The sequence below is a fragment of the Bufo gargarizans genome, chromosome 3 (assembly GCF_014858855.1).
Source record: "Bufo gargarizans isolate SCDJY-AF-19 chromosome 3, ASM1485885v1, whole genome shotgun sequence".
In the NCBI taxonomy this organism is placed as follows: domain Eukaryota; kingdom Metazoa; phylum Chordata; class Amphibia; order Anura; family Bufonidae; genus Bufo; species Bufo gargarizans.
In genome coordinates this window covers 599,659,705-599,676,114 of record NC_058082.1, presented here as the reverse complement: position 1 = coordinate 599,676,114, position 16,410 = coordinate 599,659,705, and the positions used below count along the sequence as shown (strand labels likewise).

Sequence of the window (16,410 nt, the reverse complement as noted above, 5' to 3'; positions counted from 1 at the left end):
GAGCGCTGTATTCAGCCATCTCAGGAACTCCCATAGAAATGAATGGAAAGGCTACGCACATGTGCGACCGGCCGCCCCATTATTTTCAGGAGGGGCTGCAGGGAGTACGGGGCCCCCGTACTCACGATCGGTGGGGGTCCCAGCAGTAGAACCCCCACGAACTAATAGTTATCCCCTATCCTTTGATTAACCCGATTCCGCCATTTTTTTTCCTTTAGAAATATCCCATATGTGGGCTCTAGTGTGCTACCTGACCCAAATACCGACCTCAAATGTATGAGGACCTTGTGGAATTTGTGGCCTCTATTTGTTTTAGGGCTCATGCACACGGCCATAGTTTCTGCCTGCATCCGATTCACATTTTTTGTGGATTGGATGCGGACCCGTTTATTTCAATGGGGCCGCATAAGATGCGGACATCACACCATGTGCTGTCCACATGCGCACGTCCGTTTTGCAGCCCGGCACAAAAAACAGAACATGTCCTATTCTTGGATGTTTTTCAGGCCTCATGTCAGGTTTGTAGTGGGTTCGAAAATCACCCCCCAAAATACCCCATTTTCGAAACTTCAGGGAATTCATCTAGGTGCGCAGTGAGGATTTTGACTACACAGGTGTTTATTAGACTTGAGCCACAAAAATTAAAGAGGTTTTCCAGGACAAATATAATGATGACCTACCCATAGGATAGGTCATCGATGTGCAATCGCTGGGGATTCGACGGCCCCGCCATCATATGCTGGCTGCAGGAACACCACAGTGCTGTACACTTTGTAGTGGCTGTTCTCAGGTACTGCAGCTCAGCTTTCATTCAAGTGAAGAGGTTTCTACAGCACTCTGTACACTATATGTCCATAACATCACAGACAAATTGTACTATATGGACACATTCAAATTGTACTTTCGCTTTAGGTTTATTGCGGGAAAGCTCCTGACGTACACGCTGTGCCGGACTTTGCCTCACTGCAGTCAGACGGTCATTACTATTTTTCACTTTTGCCAGACACAGACGTAGGAGGACATACCGGTAGTTTATTATCCCTCTATAAAAGAAACTGCTACGCACTGGAAACCGCGCCCAGGACCTACCTGAGCATCTTGTGCAGTTTGTCGAGAGTCATCCCATTCCCATTATCTGTAAAGGTTAAGCTCAGTTGACCATTTACAACAGTCTGATCAATCCAAATCTGCTTGGCACCCACATCAGGGTCATACGCATTATCTGAAATAAACACAGCGTTAATGTTAAGACCCTGACCACCAAAGCCTAAAAGCTGACTTACAGGGTACAACATGCCAATTTTTGGAAACGATCGTTACTACAAATGCCGGTTCCCGATAAGAGGCCTGTGCAAAAGCTCATATCTTTGGGTTTCTAGTAAAGATAGACAAATTCGCTTTTCTGACCAAAAAAGATAAGGTAACTCTTCTTGATGCCAGCTGATGTTAGACATACTAATTTTCATATTTTATTCCCAGAACAACTAAGAGCCTACAACAGTCGAGTCATCATGTATATTAACTGGTCTCCATAATAGAAATAGTACCCACCCAGAGGTCCCCCCCAAGGTCTCTCAGCTAGAAAAAGCAATGTACTGCTTTGCTCTAATAAAGGGCTGTTATTCTAGTTAGGCTAGGAGGCCTGTTTAAAGGGCTGATTAATGACTGGGTGGGTATGCTCTATCTGCTGCTGTGAAACACTCAGCTTTTGAATCCTTTTTGAAAGAAAGCTGAATTGTCTGTGTTTCTCACATGCATCTATCACTCGTATTTATATTTTCTTCAAAATAACAGAAGACCAGAAACTCATATTCTAATTTTCAGGACAACTGGAGTATATCGGATTTGTCTGAACTGTGTGAACTTGTGAAAATTTGAGTTTTTGTAAAAATTCTGGAAGAATTATGAATGAATTCGCTCATCTCTATTCTGCTGCCCTGGCATAGTATATATTTCCCTTAGGCCTCTTTCACACTACAGTTTTTTGCGTTCCGTATACGGTCCGTTTTTTGCGTTCCGTATACGGTCCGTATACGGAACCATTCATTTCAATGGTTCCGCAAAAAAACGGAATGTGTTCCGTATGCATTCCGTTTCCGTATTTCCGTTTTTCCGTTCCGTTGAAAAGATAGAACATGTCCTATATTTGGCCGAGAATCACAGTCCGTGGCTCCATTCAAGTCAATGGGGCCGCAAAAAAAACGGAACACATACGGAAATGCATCCGTATGTCTTCCGTATCCGTTCCGTTTTTTGCGGAACCATCAATTGAAAATGTTATGCCCAGCCCAATTTTTAATATGAAATTACTGTATACTGTATTTGCCATACGGAAAAACGGAACGGAACAACGGAACGGAAACGGAACCACAACGGAAGCAAAAAACGGAACAACGGATCCGTGAAAAACGGAACGCAAAACACTGAATGCAACATACTGTAGTGTGAAAGAGGCCTTAAAAGGAATATTTTGCCACGACCCCTTTAACTTGGAACGTCTAACAGATCCTCATAGGAAATCAGCTTAAAGGGCCGTCCGGACTGTTATTTGCCGAGTCACTGAAGACTGTGATCCATATTGTATTTCAGTGACTAGTGGTAGCATGAAGCTGCATCCATGGCACTTTGGTTTGTAAGGTGCACCCCTCAAAATGAACATGGCAGGCACGCTGTTAGAGGGGTATTCCACAAATCATGTTCATACCAATAGTCCAGAGATGCCCGGTTTTAAAAAGGTTTGCAGTGTTTCTAACATAACAAATACATTTTCAATCACTTTTTGCTCCCATGGTGCTGCTGGGTACAGGCTCGGAATAGAATCAGTCTCCTTCCACCTCTGGCATCTGACAATATAGTCCATTCTTCCCTCCCCTACAGGAGTCTCCTCAGTTATATTGCCTTGTTTCTAAAGAGGCTTGCTTCTTCCTGACTAGCAGGGCAGAATGCTATTTCTATTGACTGTAGTGAAGAGAATCACTATGCAGAGACCTGTCTGTGAGGAGAGTGACTGAGCATGTGTGTCCACCAGCACTAAAAGTGGACATGAACATTGATAAACACTTTCACCACCAGGTGGCACCCTTCTTGGATGTTGCTTTTTTTTTTTTAAGTATCCGTTAGAAGTTGTAAAGCCAGTCTTTCCTGGTATGGGAATAGCAAAGGGGGCCAACTGTAGTGCAATGGGGGTTTGCTGCAGATTTTGACTCACCCAATGAACTTAATGGAAAAAAGCTGCAACAAACCTGAACAATTAGGTGCAAGAAATTGACAGGAGTTAAAAATCTGCACAGAGTCTTAGGACCTCAATACCGGAGGAAAACGCTTCAGTTTTGGCCCCATTCATTGTCAATGGGGACAAAACTGAACGGAACAGAGTTCACCAGAAAGCATTCCGTTCCCATGAAGCAAGCAGTGTTTCTGAGTGCGTCCTCAGATGCAGGACAAGACGGATCTGTCAATACTTACAATGTAAGTCAATGGAGACGGATCCGTTTTCTCTGATGGATCCATCCCCCAATGACTTACTCTGGTTTTAGTGACGGATGCGTCATGGCTATTTTAGAGATAATACAACTGGTTCCGTTTATTACGGATGCAGGCGGTTGTATTCAGCAAAAACGCAGATGTAAAAGTAGCCTAACATGATACCCAATCTGTGGTGTCCACAAGATCCGATACCCCCATTGACGTAAAAAAGGGGTGCACTAGGTATACGGTATTTCTGACAGCGGTCTACAGACTACACTAATCGTGTTGTCAGTCCCAATGAATTCTGAATGACATCAGTGTGAAGAGCGCTGTATAACTACGCACATGGACTTACCTATGAGCTCTGCGACTGCGCTGAAAGGCCACGTATGACTGGTGGAATTAGTGTGCAGGAACTTGGGGCACAACTGGAAAACAAAAGTCAGGTACGGGTCAGCAGAAAGCATCAGGGTTCACTACAGATTGAGGACCCCACCGGATCCCTAGCTTGGATTATGGGTTCTCGGTCTAGCGAAGGTTGCAGTTCCATTACAGCTGCGGCCTCAGCGGATGGGAAAGTCTGCGTGTGCACACTTCTGTGGGTGCATGCCTTCACACCAGGAGATACTGACCCTATAAAACGCAGGAGTGTTGTGTATAAAGTATTTGTAAGGCCAGGTCCACACGGCTGCGTTACGGATGCATGAACCGTCCACCAAACTCAAAGCATCATAGATCCTTAGATCGCTGTGAGTTCAGGCTCAGAAACTCGCGGTTTGTCCAGGAACATAAAAACTATCTACAACAACTCGAGCTGCCAAGAGGCTCTAACTGAGGAACTTTCCTAAGGCTACTGTCACATATGCGTTTTCCTTTATGGTTTTGAGATTCGGCAGATGATCTCAAGCCTGGAGGAAAACGTTTCGGTTTTGTTCCCATTCACTGTCAATGGGGACAAAACTAAAGCATTTTCTCAATGCAAGTCAATGGTGCCGGATCTGTTTTACTCTGCATTCCCAGGCCGGACAGAAAACCGCTGCTTGTTGCGTTTTTCTGTCCGGTATGGAAACGCAACCAAACCAAACGGAATGCATTCTGGTGCACTCCGTTCAGTTCAGAAGCGTTTTTCTCTGGTATTGAGATCCTATGACGGATCTCAATACCGTAAAAGTAAAACGCAAGTGTGAAAGTAGGTGACAGACTGCTTTTAAAGGGAACCTGTCACCGGGATTTTGTGTATAGAGCTGAGGACATAAAAATGCATGGGAGCAGAGGCTGCACATGCGCGGTACACTCCCATTCACTTGTTGGTGGCCGGACCGGAGTCTTCCAGCCAACACCTTTGCCGGGTTCCGTTCTCAATATAGGTATCAAATAGTTTTTTCCCCCACAATTAAAGCACACAGAGCTATGGGGACTGGGAATTGCGGATGTGCTAGCGACCATCTAGCAACCCATGTCCTCAGCTCTATACACAAAATCCAGGTGACAGGTTCCCTTTAAAGGGGTTGTCTCATCATGGACAATGGGGGCATATTGCTAGGATATGCCCCCATTGTCTTATAGGTGAGGGTCCCACCGCTATGACCCGCACCTAGATTGAGAACGGAGCCCCGCAAGGTGTTGGCTGGAAAATTCCGGTCCGGCCACCAACAAGTGAATGGGAGTGTACCGCGCATGTGCAGCCTCCGCTCCCATACATTTTTATGGGGCCGACGTAAATAGCAAGGGCTACACGGCGACATGGCTGGATATCTTGTGACCAGTGTGGCCGTGTAGCCCTTGCCTATTCCCTTGTCAAATCCCAAGGCTTGTTGGAAAGTCGGATCTTGACTCACAGGGAGACACTTCCAATAGGTGGCGCTGGCGAGATGGTTACCTTTCTTTGGAGATACCTCTTTCCGTAATAGTTTCCCATGGAGCATCGCCAATAAGTCTACATATCATGGAGCACTCCCTGTAACAGGGGGTTCAGACCTGAGCGTTCTGAAACGAGCGCTCTGTATGCGCGATTGTACGGGCGTTTACAATCGCGCATACAGAGACAGGCGTGCACACATTGTCGCGCGTTCCCGAATATCTATGTGCGGGAACGCGCGACAAACGCCAAAAAAAAGCTCAAGCACTTGTTTGAGCGTCGGGCGTTTTACAGCGCGATCGTACGCGCTGTAAAACGCCCAGGTGAGAACCATTCCCATAGGGAATCATTGGTTCTTGCCTGTTGTGCGTTTTACAGCGCGTAGGAACGCGCTGTAAAACGCTCAGGTCTGAACCCAGGGTAAGTCTCCACACGGGACTGGTCTTTTTAAGGAGATTCAGTACCCTGCCTAAACCGTTATACTGGAAAAGTGGCTGAAAGTTTTTAATAAACAGCAACTGAAAAAAATAATTTTAGCCCAAAATAAGAAGAATACAATAATAATTAAAAAAAAAAGTGTAACTGCATGAGGAACCCGAGATGGTGACGCCAACTCAACGTGCCCTAAACTCAACGTGGCTGGTTTTTATGTTTTTTGTTTTTTTTTAGTGCTGCAGCGTTTTGCAAATTTTCCTACCTCCAGCTGACGCAATTACAACTTCCGGCATCCCTGGACAGCCTACGGCTATTAGGGCATGCTGGGAGTTGTAGTTTTGCAACAGCTGGCAGGCCACAGGCCGAGCATCCCTACCCCGCACCTACCACCCCAACAGAGGCCAAATGGACACATCTGGCATCCACTGTGGTCCTGGGAGATCTCCTGAGACATATACTGAACGTGTTCAGAGAAGGAGATGTGAACAGAGCCTTGGACACAAGCCACGAGCTGCTACAGAGGAGCAGGACACCCTTCCCCGCTGCTGCCCTTCTCTTATCTAGCGGTCCAATTCTCTCTCTCCCCATCAGCAGAGCCTTGGCTGCATTAGTCAGGAGAAGATAAGAGGAGACTGAAAGAAATGTCTTTCTTCCCGCGGCGTAGAAACTAATAAAGCTGACCCTGCACAAGATGCTTATCGCCAGATGCGGATTCCATTAACTATGGGAACTGGCATTTTGCAGTACAATATACCGCTATATCTGGCAGTATTTTGTCCATATCTTTTGCTAGAATCTGCAATCAAGGCTCCTGCCAGAACCTCGGCTGCAGGTGTGAACATAGCCAACATCGGAGGCTCTGTCCTAGAGTCCAAACAAAAACGTGGGAGTGCAGCGTGCCAGGTCGGACGATGGGAACCCAACATACCCCATTAAGGCAAAACGTATCCATTCTAAACCCAACACTTCCAGGGTCACATGCACTAACATGAGAGGGAGAGGGGGGGAGAAGACAAGGCTGCAGCCGGAGAGAACACCGCTTTTGTTACAATGGAGTTTCACTTCTGCCATTGTACCATGAACTTGGGCTTCGTTCACAACAACGTTCAGCCTTTACGTTCTCCTGTTCCATTTAGGAGCAAGAGAACGGAAAAGATGGATTTGGGCTACTTTCACACTAGCGTTCGATCGGATCCGTTCTGAACGGATCCGATCATATTAATGCAGACGGAGGCTCCGTTCAGAACGGATCCGTCTGCATTATATTGGCAAAAAAAAGCCAAGTGTGAAATTAGCCTGAGCGGATCCATCCAGACTTTTACATTGAAAGTCAATGGGGGACAGATCCGCTTGAAGATTGAGCCATATTGTGGCATCTTCAAATGGATCCGTCCCCATTGACTTACATTGTAAGTCTGGACGAATCCACACGCCTCCGCACGGCCAGGCGAACACCCGAACGCTGCAAGCAGCGTTCAGGTGTCCGCCTGCTGAGCGGAGCGGAGGCTGAACGCCGCCAGACTGATGCAGTCTGAGCGGATCCGCATCCATTCAGACTGCATCAGGGCTGGACGGAAGCGTTCGGGTCCGCTCGTGAGCTCCTTCAAACGGAGCTCACGAGCAGACAGCCGAACGCTAGTGTGAAACTAGCTAACTGAGTCGAACGGATCCTAAGGACCAACCCCATAGACTATAATGGGGTCCGTTATGTTTCCGCTCAGAGAAAGATTTTTGAAGCGGAGACAAAAGTCCTGCATGCACTACTTTTGTCTCCCCTCCAAAACCATCTTCTGAGTGGAAACCTTACGAACCCCATTATAGTCTATGGGGTCTGTAGGCTCCGTTCGGCTCAGTTCTCCTGCTGCTAAACGGAAAGGCTGAACGGTGATGTGAACGAAACCTTATGCTTCGGCCACTTGTGGGTCTGAATTAGTGCCAATGTGCTTTATATCTCTCCTCAGTTCAGTATTGCGTGTGAGTGTTCCCTAACCTTGTGTTTGTATCTGTTTGACTTAGGAGTTTGTTAGGCCAAGTTCACACTTCAGTTATTTGGTCAATTATTTCCATCAGTTATTGGGAACCAAAACTGCGGCCTGAGGGCTCATGCACATGACCCTTGATGTTTTGTGATCTGCAAATTGCAAATCTGCAAAACACGGATACTGGCCCTGTCTATTCTGCAATAGAACAGTCCTATCGTCATCTGCAATGCAGACAATAATAGGACATGTTCTGTTTTTTTTTTGCAGAACGGCCATGTAGAAAGAGTCATTTGCCTTTTTTATGCAACTCCACTGAAGTGAATGTTTTCCCAAACAGGCAGCAAGAACAAAAAAAAAAAAAGTTTGTGTGTGTATGAGTCACGGAACGGAAGCACTACGCAGTGCTTCTGTGGGGTTCCGCATAAAAAAAAAAATATAATAAAAATAAATATAGAACTTGTCCTATCTTTTTGCAGAACAGACGGATCGCGGCCCCCATTCAAGTGAATGCCCATGCATTTTGCAGTCCGCAGCATGGGCACGGCGGGACAACGGCCGTGTAAAAGAGGCCTATAGCCCCTTGCAGACGAGCGTGTGCAGATTATGTCCGGATGCGTTAACTGAAAACTGCGCGATTTCGCAAACAAAGTCATTCAGTTTTGTTTGCGATCGCATTCAGTTTTTATCTCGCGGGTGCAATTTGATTTAATGCGTTTTGCACGCGCGTGCTAAAAAAAAAAAAAAAAAAAAAAAAAAAAGAATGTTTACAAACAACATCTCTTAGCAACCATCCGTGAAAAATCACATCGCATCCGCACTTGCTTGCAAAAATCGCACAATATAGAACATGCTGCGATTTTCACACAACGCAACAGTGATGCGTGAAAACCCAACGCTCATGTACACAGCCCCATTGAAATGAATCGATCCGGATTCCGTGTGGGCGCAATGCGTTTGCATCACGCATTGCACTCGTGCAGAATTCTCACTCTTGTGAAAGGGGCCTAAGGTCCCTTTCACACGAGCAAGTTTTCCTGCGCGGGTGCAATGCGTGACGTGAACGTATAGCACCCGCACTAAATCCGGACCGATTAATTTCAATGGGGATGTGTATATGTGCGTTGGTTTTCACGCTTCACTTCTGTGTTGTGTGAAAATCACAGAATGTTCTATATTCAGCTGCGTGAAAATTGCATCGCATTCTCAAGCAAGTGCGTATGCGATGCATTTTTCACTGAGGGTTGCTAAGAGATGTTGTTTGTAAACATTCACTTTATCACGCGCGTAAAAAAACGCATCTAAACGCATTGCACCCGCGTGGAATAAACTGGACAACTGAACGCAATCACAGACAAAACTGACTGAACTTGTTTGCAAAATGGTGCGAGTTTCACTGAACGCATCCGGAGCCAATCCGTCACGCTCGTGTGAAAGGGGCCTTAAGGGTGTCGAGAGTCCTCCCCGCTCTCATTCACTTTGTTTTCTGACATAAATCAAAATCTTGTGCTGGAGCAGACGACTTCCAATATGGCCGTGCGCAGTTAGTGGCGGTATACACCTGGGCTTCAAGCCAAGCGCTGGTGCCTTATCAAACAGCTTTAGGGCTTGTTCACACAAACATATGTGTTCCGTGCAGTGGGGCCGCAATTTGTGGTCCGCAATGCACGGAGAACATTCGTGGGGACTCCGGGATGGATCCAGACCCATTCAACTTGAATGGGTCTGGATCCCTCCGTTCCGCAAAAAGATAGAATATGTCCTATCTTTGTGTGAAACGGAAGTACAGAACGGAACCCCACAGCACTCCGTAGCGCTTCCGTTCCGTGCTTCCATTTCGCACCGCATCTCCAGATTTGCGGACCCATTCAAGGGAATGGGTCCGCATCCGTGATGCGGAATGCACATGGACCGTTGTCCGTTTATTGCAGATCCGCATATGCAGTCCGCAATACGGCAACGGAACCCATACGTTCATGTGAACAAGCCCTTATCAGTGGGAGTCCTCGGTTGTCGGTACACCACCGATCAGATACTGATGACCTACCCAAAACATATTTTTTGTCTGTTCTATCCCTTTTTTTTAAGCCCGTATGCGGAAAAATTCATTTCAATGGGGCCACCAAAAAAAAACACAAAGTGACTGTGTGCATTCCGTTCAGCAAAAAAAAAAAAATGTATCTTGTCGATTTGTAGACAAGGACAGGCATTACTACAATGGATCCACACAAAAAAATAAAAAAAATAAAGCAATATGCATGTCACATGGACGTCTGTATTTTCTGAGGACCCATATTTTGCAGACTGCAAAATACATATGGTCGTGTGCATGAGCCCCAAGTCTTGGAAAACCCCTTTAAGCCTGCTATATAATTCCTGAGTTTGTCGGCAGTCTGACCTCATCTGTTATCCAGTTCTGTTTGCCATGTGCATGAGTCTCTTCTATGCGTTGTCCGAATTCTCTCCTAGTTCTGTTTGCCAAGTAAGGCCTCATGCACACGAACATGTGTGCCCTGTGCCCGTATTGCAGCCTCTAAACAGCGGGACCCACTGACTTGACTGGGTCCGAAATCCACAAAATATGGAGCGGAGTGGAGGCATAGACTGGATGTTCACGGTCGGTATCTCTGGTGCTTTGCCGCGTGTCAGCCACCTACTACCCCGGGACTATGCCAGGAGGTAGCGGTCTACAGGGGTTAGAGTAAAAACCAGAGAGGATCCAGAATAACGTCCTTAGGGCTTATGCAGACGACCGTGTGGCCCCCTTCCTCCCCGTGGCTGTACTGTGGCCCGCATACAGCACCGGCCATTTGCATTCCGCATCACGGATCGTGGACCCATTCACTTGAATGGGTCCACAATGAACAGAGATGCGGAACAGAGGCACGGTTCGGAAGCACTACGGAGTGCTTCCGTGGTGTTTCTGCCGTGACTCCGCACCGCAAAAAAGTAGCGCATGGACCACCGGATGCGAATCGCAGACCCCATTCAAGTGAATGGGTCTGCGATACGCATGTGGCTGCCCCACGGCCTGTGCCCGTGCATTGCGGACCGCAATTTGCGGTTCGTGGACATGAGCCCTTAGGGTTAGCGCTACACCAAACTGGTTAGGCTACTTTCACACTAGCATTTTGGCTTTCCATTTCCGAGATCAGACATTGGCTCTGACAATCGGTCCAAAATGGATCAGTTTTGCCTTAATGCATTCCGAATGGAAAAGGATCCGCTCAGAATGCATCAGTTTGCCTCCGATCAGTCTCCATTCCGCTCTAGAGGCGGACACCAAAACGCTGCCTGCAACGTTTTCCTGTCCGTCCTGAGATGCGGAGCGAGATGTCCTGACACACAATGTAAGTCCATGGGGACGGATCCGTTTTCTCTGACAATAGAAAACAGATCCGTCCCCCATTGACTTTCAGTGGTGTTCAAGACGGATCCGTCATGGCTGTAGAAGATATAACACAACTGGATCTGGTCATGACGGATGCATGCAGTTGTATTATTTTAACGGAAGCGTTTTTTCAGATCCATGACGGATCCGAAAAAAAAAAAAAAAAAAGCTAATGTGAAAGTAGCCTTAGTTGGCACAGTGGTTCCACAACCAATGCCCGCAAAAGCTTTTCTAGTTTATTTTTCATGGTCTGCAATTGTGATACAAGAGCAAATAATAAAGATACACAAGGAGATTATGGTTTGGTTGTTTAGGTATTTGGATACCCCTTTAAATTGTCTACGTGAAAATACACAAACAGGAGTCTTTATTGTACAACATAACGACCCATTAATATTTAACACAATCGTTCTGGAGGATTCCTGTAGAATAGGATGTAAACTACTGACGTGTTTAAAGTATAAAGTGTATAGAAGCAGGCAAACAATTATTTTTGGACACTGTGCCCACTGCTAGGCCTCCTGCACACCCCAAGGGAGCAGACAGAACTCCCGGAGGGATGCAGAGGCGTTTACTGCGTCTCAGGCTTTATACAGAGGCACCTTCTGATGCTGCGCGGTCATCGCATGGGTCCGTATATGATCACATAACGAGAAGACGTGTCACGTGTAACAAAATACTTGTCAACTACATTTGGAACCATCACACACACCCAAAACCGGCCGCACCTCACTGAGTCACAGCAGAGAAGCAAAACTGAAACTAACGACGCAGCGTCAAATCTCTCAACCCAAGAAAAGACAGATGACAACTGGAACCAAGAAGGATCAGGCAGAACTAGTAGAACTGGAACTGAACCTGCGACCTCAGGAAGTACTAGAAGAACCCCAACTAGGGACCACAACCAGAACCAGGGACCTCAGTCAGCACTACAATGTCAGAGGAGCTCCAGACAGCAACAGCAGGGGCAGACCTAAAACTAGAGACACTCAGTCATCACCAGCAGGACCACAACCAAAATCAAGGGACCTCTGGCAGCACAAAATGTCTATCAGCACCAGAAGGAGAACAACTTGGACCAAGGATCCCAATTTAAGTCCCCTGGTTGGCAGTCATGTTGCTGCTGGTGCTGCCTGTCATCCCAGGTCTGGGTTATATTTATGCTGGTGATGACTGGGGTCCCTGGTCCAGGTTATGGTTCTTGTGGTGATTACTGAGGTCACTGGTCTGGGCTATGATTCTGCTGGGCCTGACTAAGGTCTCTGGTCCAGGTTATTTTTCATCTGGTGCTGACCGAGATCCCTAGTCCAGGTTATGGTTCTTGTGATGATGATCAAGGTCCCTGGTCCAGGTTATGTATATACTGGTGCTGACCAAAACCTGGACCAGTCAGCACCAGCAGAACCATATCTCAGACAAAGGACTTCAGTCATCACCATCAGACCCGAATGGGGTCCCTAGTCATAGGTGTGCTCTTGTGGTTCTGCTGGTGATGACTGAGGTCCCTGGTCTGGGCTATAGTTCTGCTAGTGTTCACTCAGCACCAGCACAATGAGAGACCTCAGCCAGCAGCAGCAGGGGCACAACCTGTATCGATAAGCCTCCAGCAGTGCCACAAAGTCTCAAGCACCACCAGCAGATGCACATCTCAGTCCAGGGACCACAGCCAGCGCCGCATCCGGAAAAGCAGAATCACAGCTGGCATCAGACAACCTACTCCAGGATCAGCAGAGGCACAGCCAGCACTAGAGAACCGCCTCCGGAACCAGCAGAACCACAGTCTACACCAGAAAACCTCCTCTAGGACCATCAGAACCACAAAACCTCCTCCAGGACCTGCACAACCCCAGCCAGCACCACAAAACCTCCTCCAGGACCTGCACAACCCCAGCCAGCACCAGAGAACCTCCTCCAGGACCAGCAGAACCCCAGCCAGCACCAGAGAACCTCCTCCAGGACCAGCAGAACCCCAGCCAGCACCAGAGAACCTCCTCCAGGACCAGCAGAACCCCAGCCAGCACCAGAGAACCTCCTCCAGGACCAGCAGAACCCCAGCCAGCACCAGAGAACCTCCTCCAGGACCAGCAGAACCCCAGCCAGCACCAGAGAACCTCCTCCAGGACCAGCAGAACCCCAACCAGCACCAGAGAACCTCCTCCAGGACCAGCAGAACCCCAACCAGCACCAGAGAACCTCCTCCAGGACCAGCAGAACCCCAACCAGCACCAGAGAACCTCCTCCAGGACCAGCAGAACCCCAACCAGCACCAGAGAACCTCCTCCAGGACCAGCAGAACCCCAACCAGCACCAGAGAACCTCCTCCAGGACCAGCAGAACCCCAACCAGCACCAGAGAACCTCCTCCAGGACCAGCAGAACCCCAGCCAGCACCAGCACAACCTCATCATTACCGCCAAACGGAACTACAATCCCCGGGCTCCAGTTTCCCTCCAGCACATCATGGAGCGCGCACATCACTAGTTCTATCAGCCCTATTACTACAGAAGCTGAACCCCGTCTCTACTGCTTGGCATCTCACGTAAAGCACCGCAGCCATGCCCGGCCTCACCAAGCCCCTGTCCCTCCCTGCACCACGCTTCCCGGCCGCCCCATTAACCCCTCTCTCACCGCACTCAGACGTATCCCCTCCGTCGTCTGTGCCGCCATCTTTGTAAACCAGGAAAAAAAAAAAAAAAACACTTAACGTCTCGGGGACTGAACAGCTGAGCACTCCCCTACTTCCGGGCGGAGACTACAGCCGTCAGCCAATCAGTACCCCGCCCCAGGAATAACATTAAAACCACGTGACTGTGGCTTCTGTGAGCGTGCAGGACGAGCGCTGTGCAGCCTCAATACGCTAGGTGGCAGTGTTCTCAATGTACCTACTGACTGATGTGCGGATTTCTGACCAGGGACTCTTACTTTAGGGCTCATGCGCACGACCGCGTGACGTCCGTATTGCATCCGTTTTTGTGTGTGGATCCATTGTAACAATGCCTGCCCTTGTCTGCAAATCGGACAAGAATAGGACATGTTGAATTTTTTTTGCTGAACAGACTCGTGGACATACGGATATGGAATGCACATGGAGTCCGGCCGCATAAAAAAAAAGATAAACGGAACGTATATGGACAACAAATACATCTGTGTGTATGAGCCCATAGGGCTCATGCACAAGACCGTATGTATTTTGCGTTTCTCAAAACATGGATCCATAAAAAAAAACGGTTGACATCCGTGTGACGTCCATGTTACATCCTTTTTTTGCGGAACGGACTTGCGGACATATCGATACGGAATACACACTGAGTCATTTTTGTTTTTTTGTTTTCCCAATTGAAATGAATGGTTCAGCACACGGGGCCTCACACAAAAAAAAAGAATGGACACGGACAGCAAATCCGTTGGTGTGCATGAGCCAGTCAGGTCCGTCTGGGGGCCACAGAGCCGAAGAAAAAGGAAATAAAAAATGGTGGACAGCCCCGTGTGGTTTCAGTCTTTTTTATTTATTTTTTTCCTGCATTCTTTCCAGAATTTTTTAATGCAAAAATCCAGATGTTGGCCAGAAGTCTATGGAGATTATTTATTGTAGTTTCTTTTTTTTTTTTTTTTTTTTGCGCCATTTTTTTTTTTTACATACGTTTGTTTTAAAACACATCCCAAAAAAAAAAGTATGTAGGAGACCGGTGGCTTCAAAAGGCCAATACACATCTGCTTATCCGGCCGGTGGAACCGTAGGGAGGGGAATACACATCGAACCCCTCCCCCCCCCCCCCCGCCCCCTCTATTTACATAGATCAGGGGAATCAGCAACCTCCGGCACTCCAGCTGCTGTGAAACTACAACTCCCAACATGCACATTTACTCGCCTGTTCTTGTAACTCCCATAAGAAGGGAAAGGAGGATTCTGGGAGTTGTAGTTCCTGAACAGCTGGATATGGCTGATCCCTGACATAGGCCGATACACAGGGCACTGGTCGGGAACGGTCGCCCTTTATCGGGTGATCAGCGGTACATTTAGGGTGCTCTCGCGCGTGGCGGAATTTTATGCAACAAAAACTGTAAGTGCAGATTTTACAAAGTTGTGCTGTTTTATTTTTTTTTGCGGTTTATGCTGCAGATTTTGGTGCAGATTTTTTTCCGCACAGGAATAGGATGGGTATTTTGTGAATGAGGTTGCGGATTTCTGCACAGATTACATCCCCATTAAAATGAATGGAGACCTTCGGCTACAAGAAATTAGCGTTTCCGTTCCGCAGTGGAGCAGACCGCCGGCGTCGACGCTTTTCTTTCCCATAGGCGTTGTCTTTATGTTGTGGAAAATTCGGCCCATACATGTGTCAATCGGACAGTCCTACAGTTTGTTCCTGATTAGTTGGCCCAATAGTCTGCCCGTGTCAATGGGCCCTAAACCAGACCTGTCAATAAAGAACCCTGGGGAGGGGGCAACCTTCTATGACGGCCATTTCTAAAGTTAGTTTTGCTTCAGTATAATAAATGATAAAAATAAAAATACACAGTGGCCTAACCCTTCCAAAATACAAAAAAAAAAAACTAAATATAAAAAATAGTCGACAATAAGTAGTAGGTCATCCTTTGTGCCGAGTGAATTATCAAACTGGTGTAAAGTAGAGCTGGCCTAGTTGCCCATAGCAACCAATCAGATTCCTCCTTTCATTTTCCAAAGGAGCTGTCAAAAATGAAAGGTGGGATCTGATTGGTTGCTATGGGCAACTAGGCCAGCTCTACTTTACACCAGTTTGCAAAATGTGCCTTCTAGACCCTGACAAAATGATAATGAATACAAGTCAAATGATACCTATCTACAGGGAGTGCAGAATTATTAGGCAAGTTGTATTTTTGAGGATTAATTTTATTATTGAACAACAACCATGTTCTCAATGAACCCAAAAAACTCATTAATATCAAAGCTGAATATTTTTGGAAGTAGTTTTTAGTTTTAGCTATTTTAGGGGGATATCTGTGTGTGCAGGTGACTATTACTGTGCATAATTATTAGGCAACTTAACAAAAAACAAATATATACCCATTTCAATTATTTATTTTTACCAGTGAAACCAATATAACATCTCAACATTCACAAATATACATTTCTGACATTCAAAAACAAAACAAAAACAAATCAGTGACCAATATAGCCACCTTTCTTTGCAAGGACACTCAAAAGCCTGCCATCCATGGATTCTGTCAGTGTTTTGATCTGTTCACCATCAACATTGCGTGCAGCAGCAACCACAGCCTCCCAGACACTGTTCAGAG

The 16,410-nt window shown here is 47.0% G+C and overlaps 1 protein-coding gene across 2 annotated transcripts in view; it reads right to left on the bottom strand.

The window, feature by feature from the left end:
- Positions 1-13,864, bottom strand: part of MORC3 (MORC family CW-type zinc finger 3) — a 53,300-nt gene extending 39,436 nt beyond the window's left edge. The window contains exons 1-3 of one of the 2 annotated variants that reach the window (XM_044284469.1): positions 13,759-13,864; positions 3,824-3,896; positions 1,090-1,222 (exon numbers count right to left, since the gene is read on the bottom strand). In XM_044284469.1, coding sequence (XP_044140404.1) covers positions 1,090-1,222; positions 3,824-3,896; positions 13,759-13,797 — 245 coding nt within the window. In that variant the 5' untranslated portion in view covers positions 13,798-13,864. The remainder of the gene's footprint in view (positions 1-1,089; positions 1,223-3,823; positions 3,897-13,758) is intronic. The other variant, XM_044284470.1, reaches the window with a different exon arrangement.
- Positions 13,865-16,410: the final 2,546 nt, after the last annotated feature.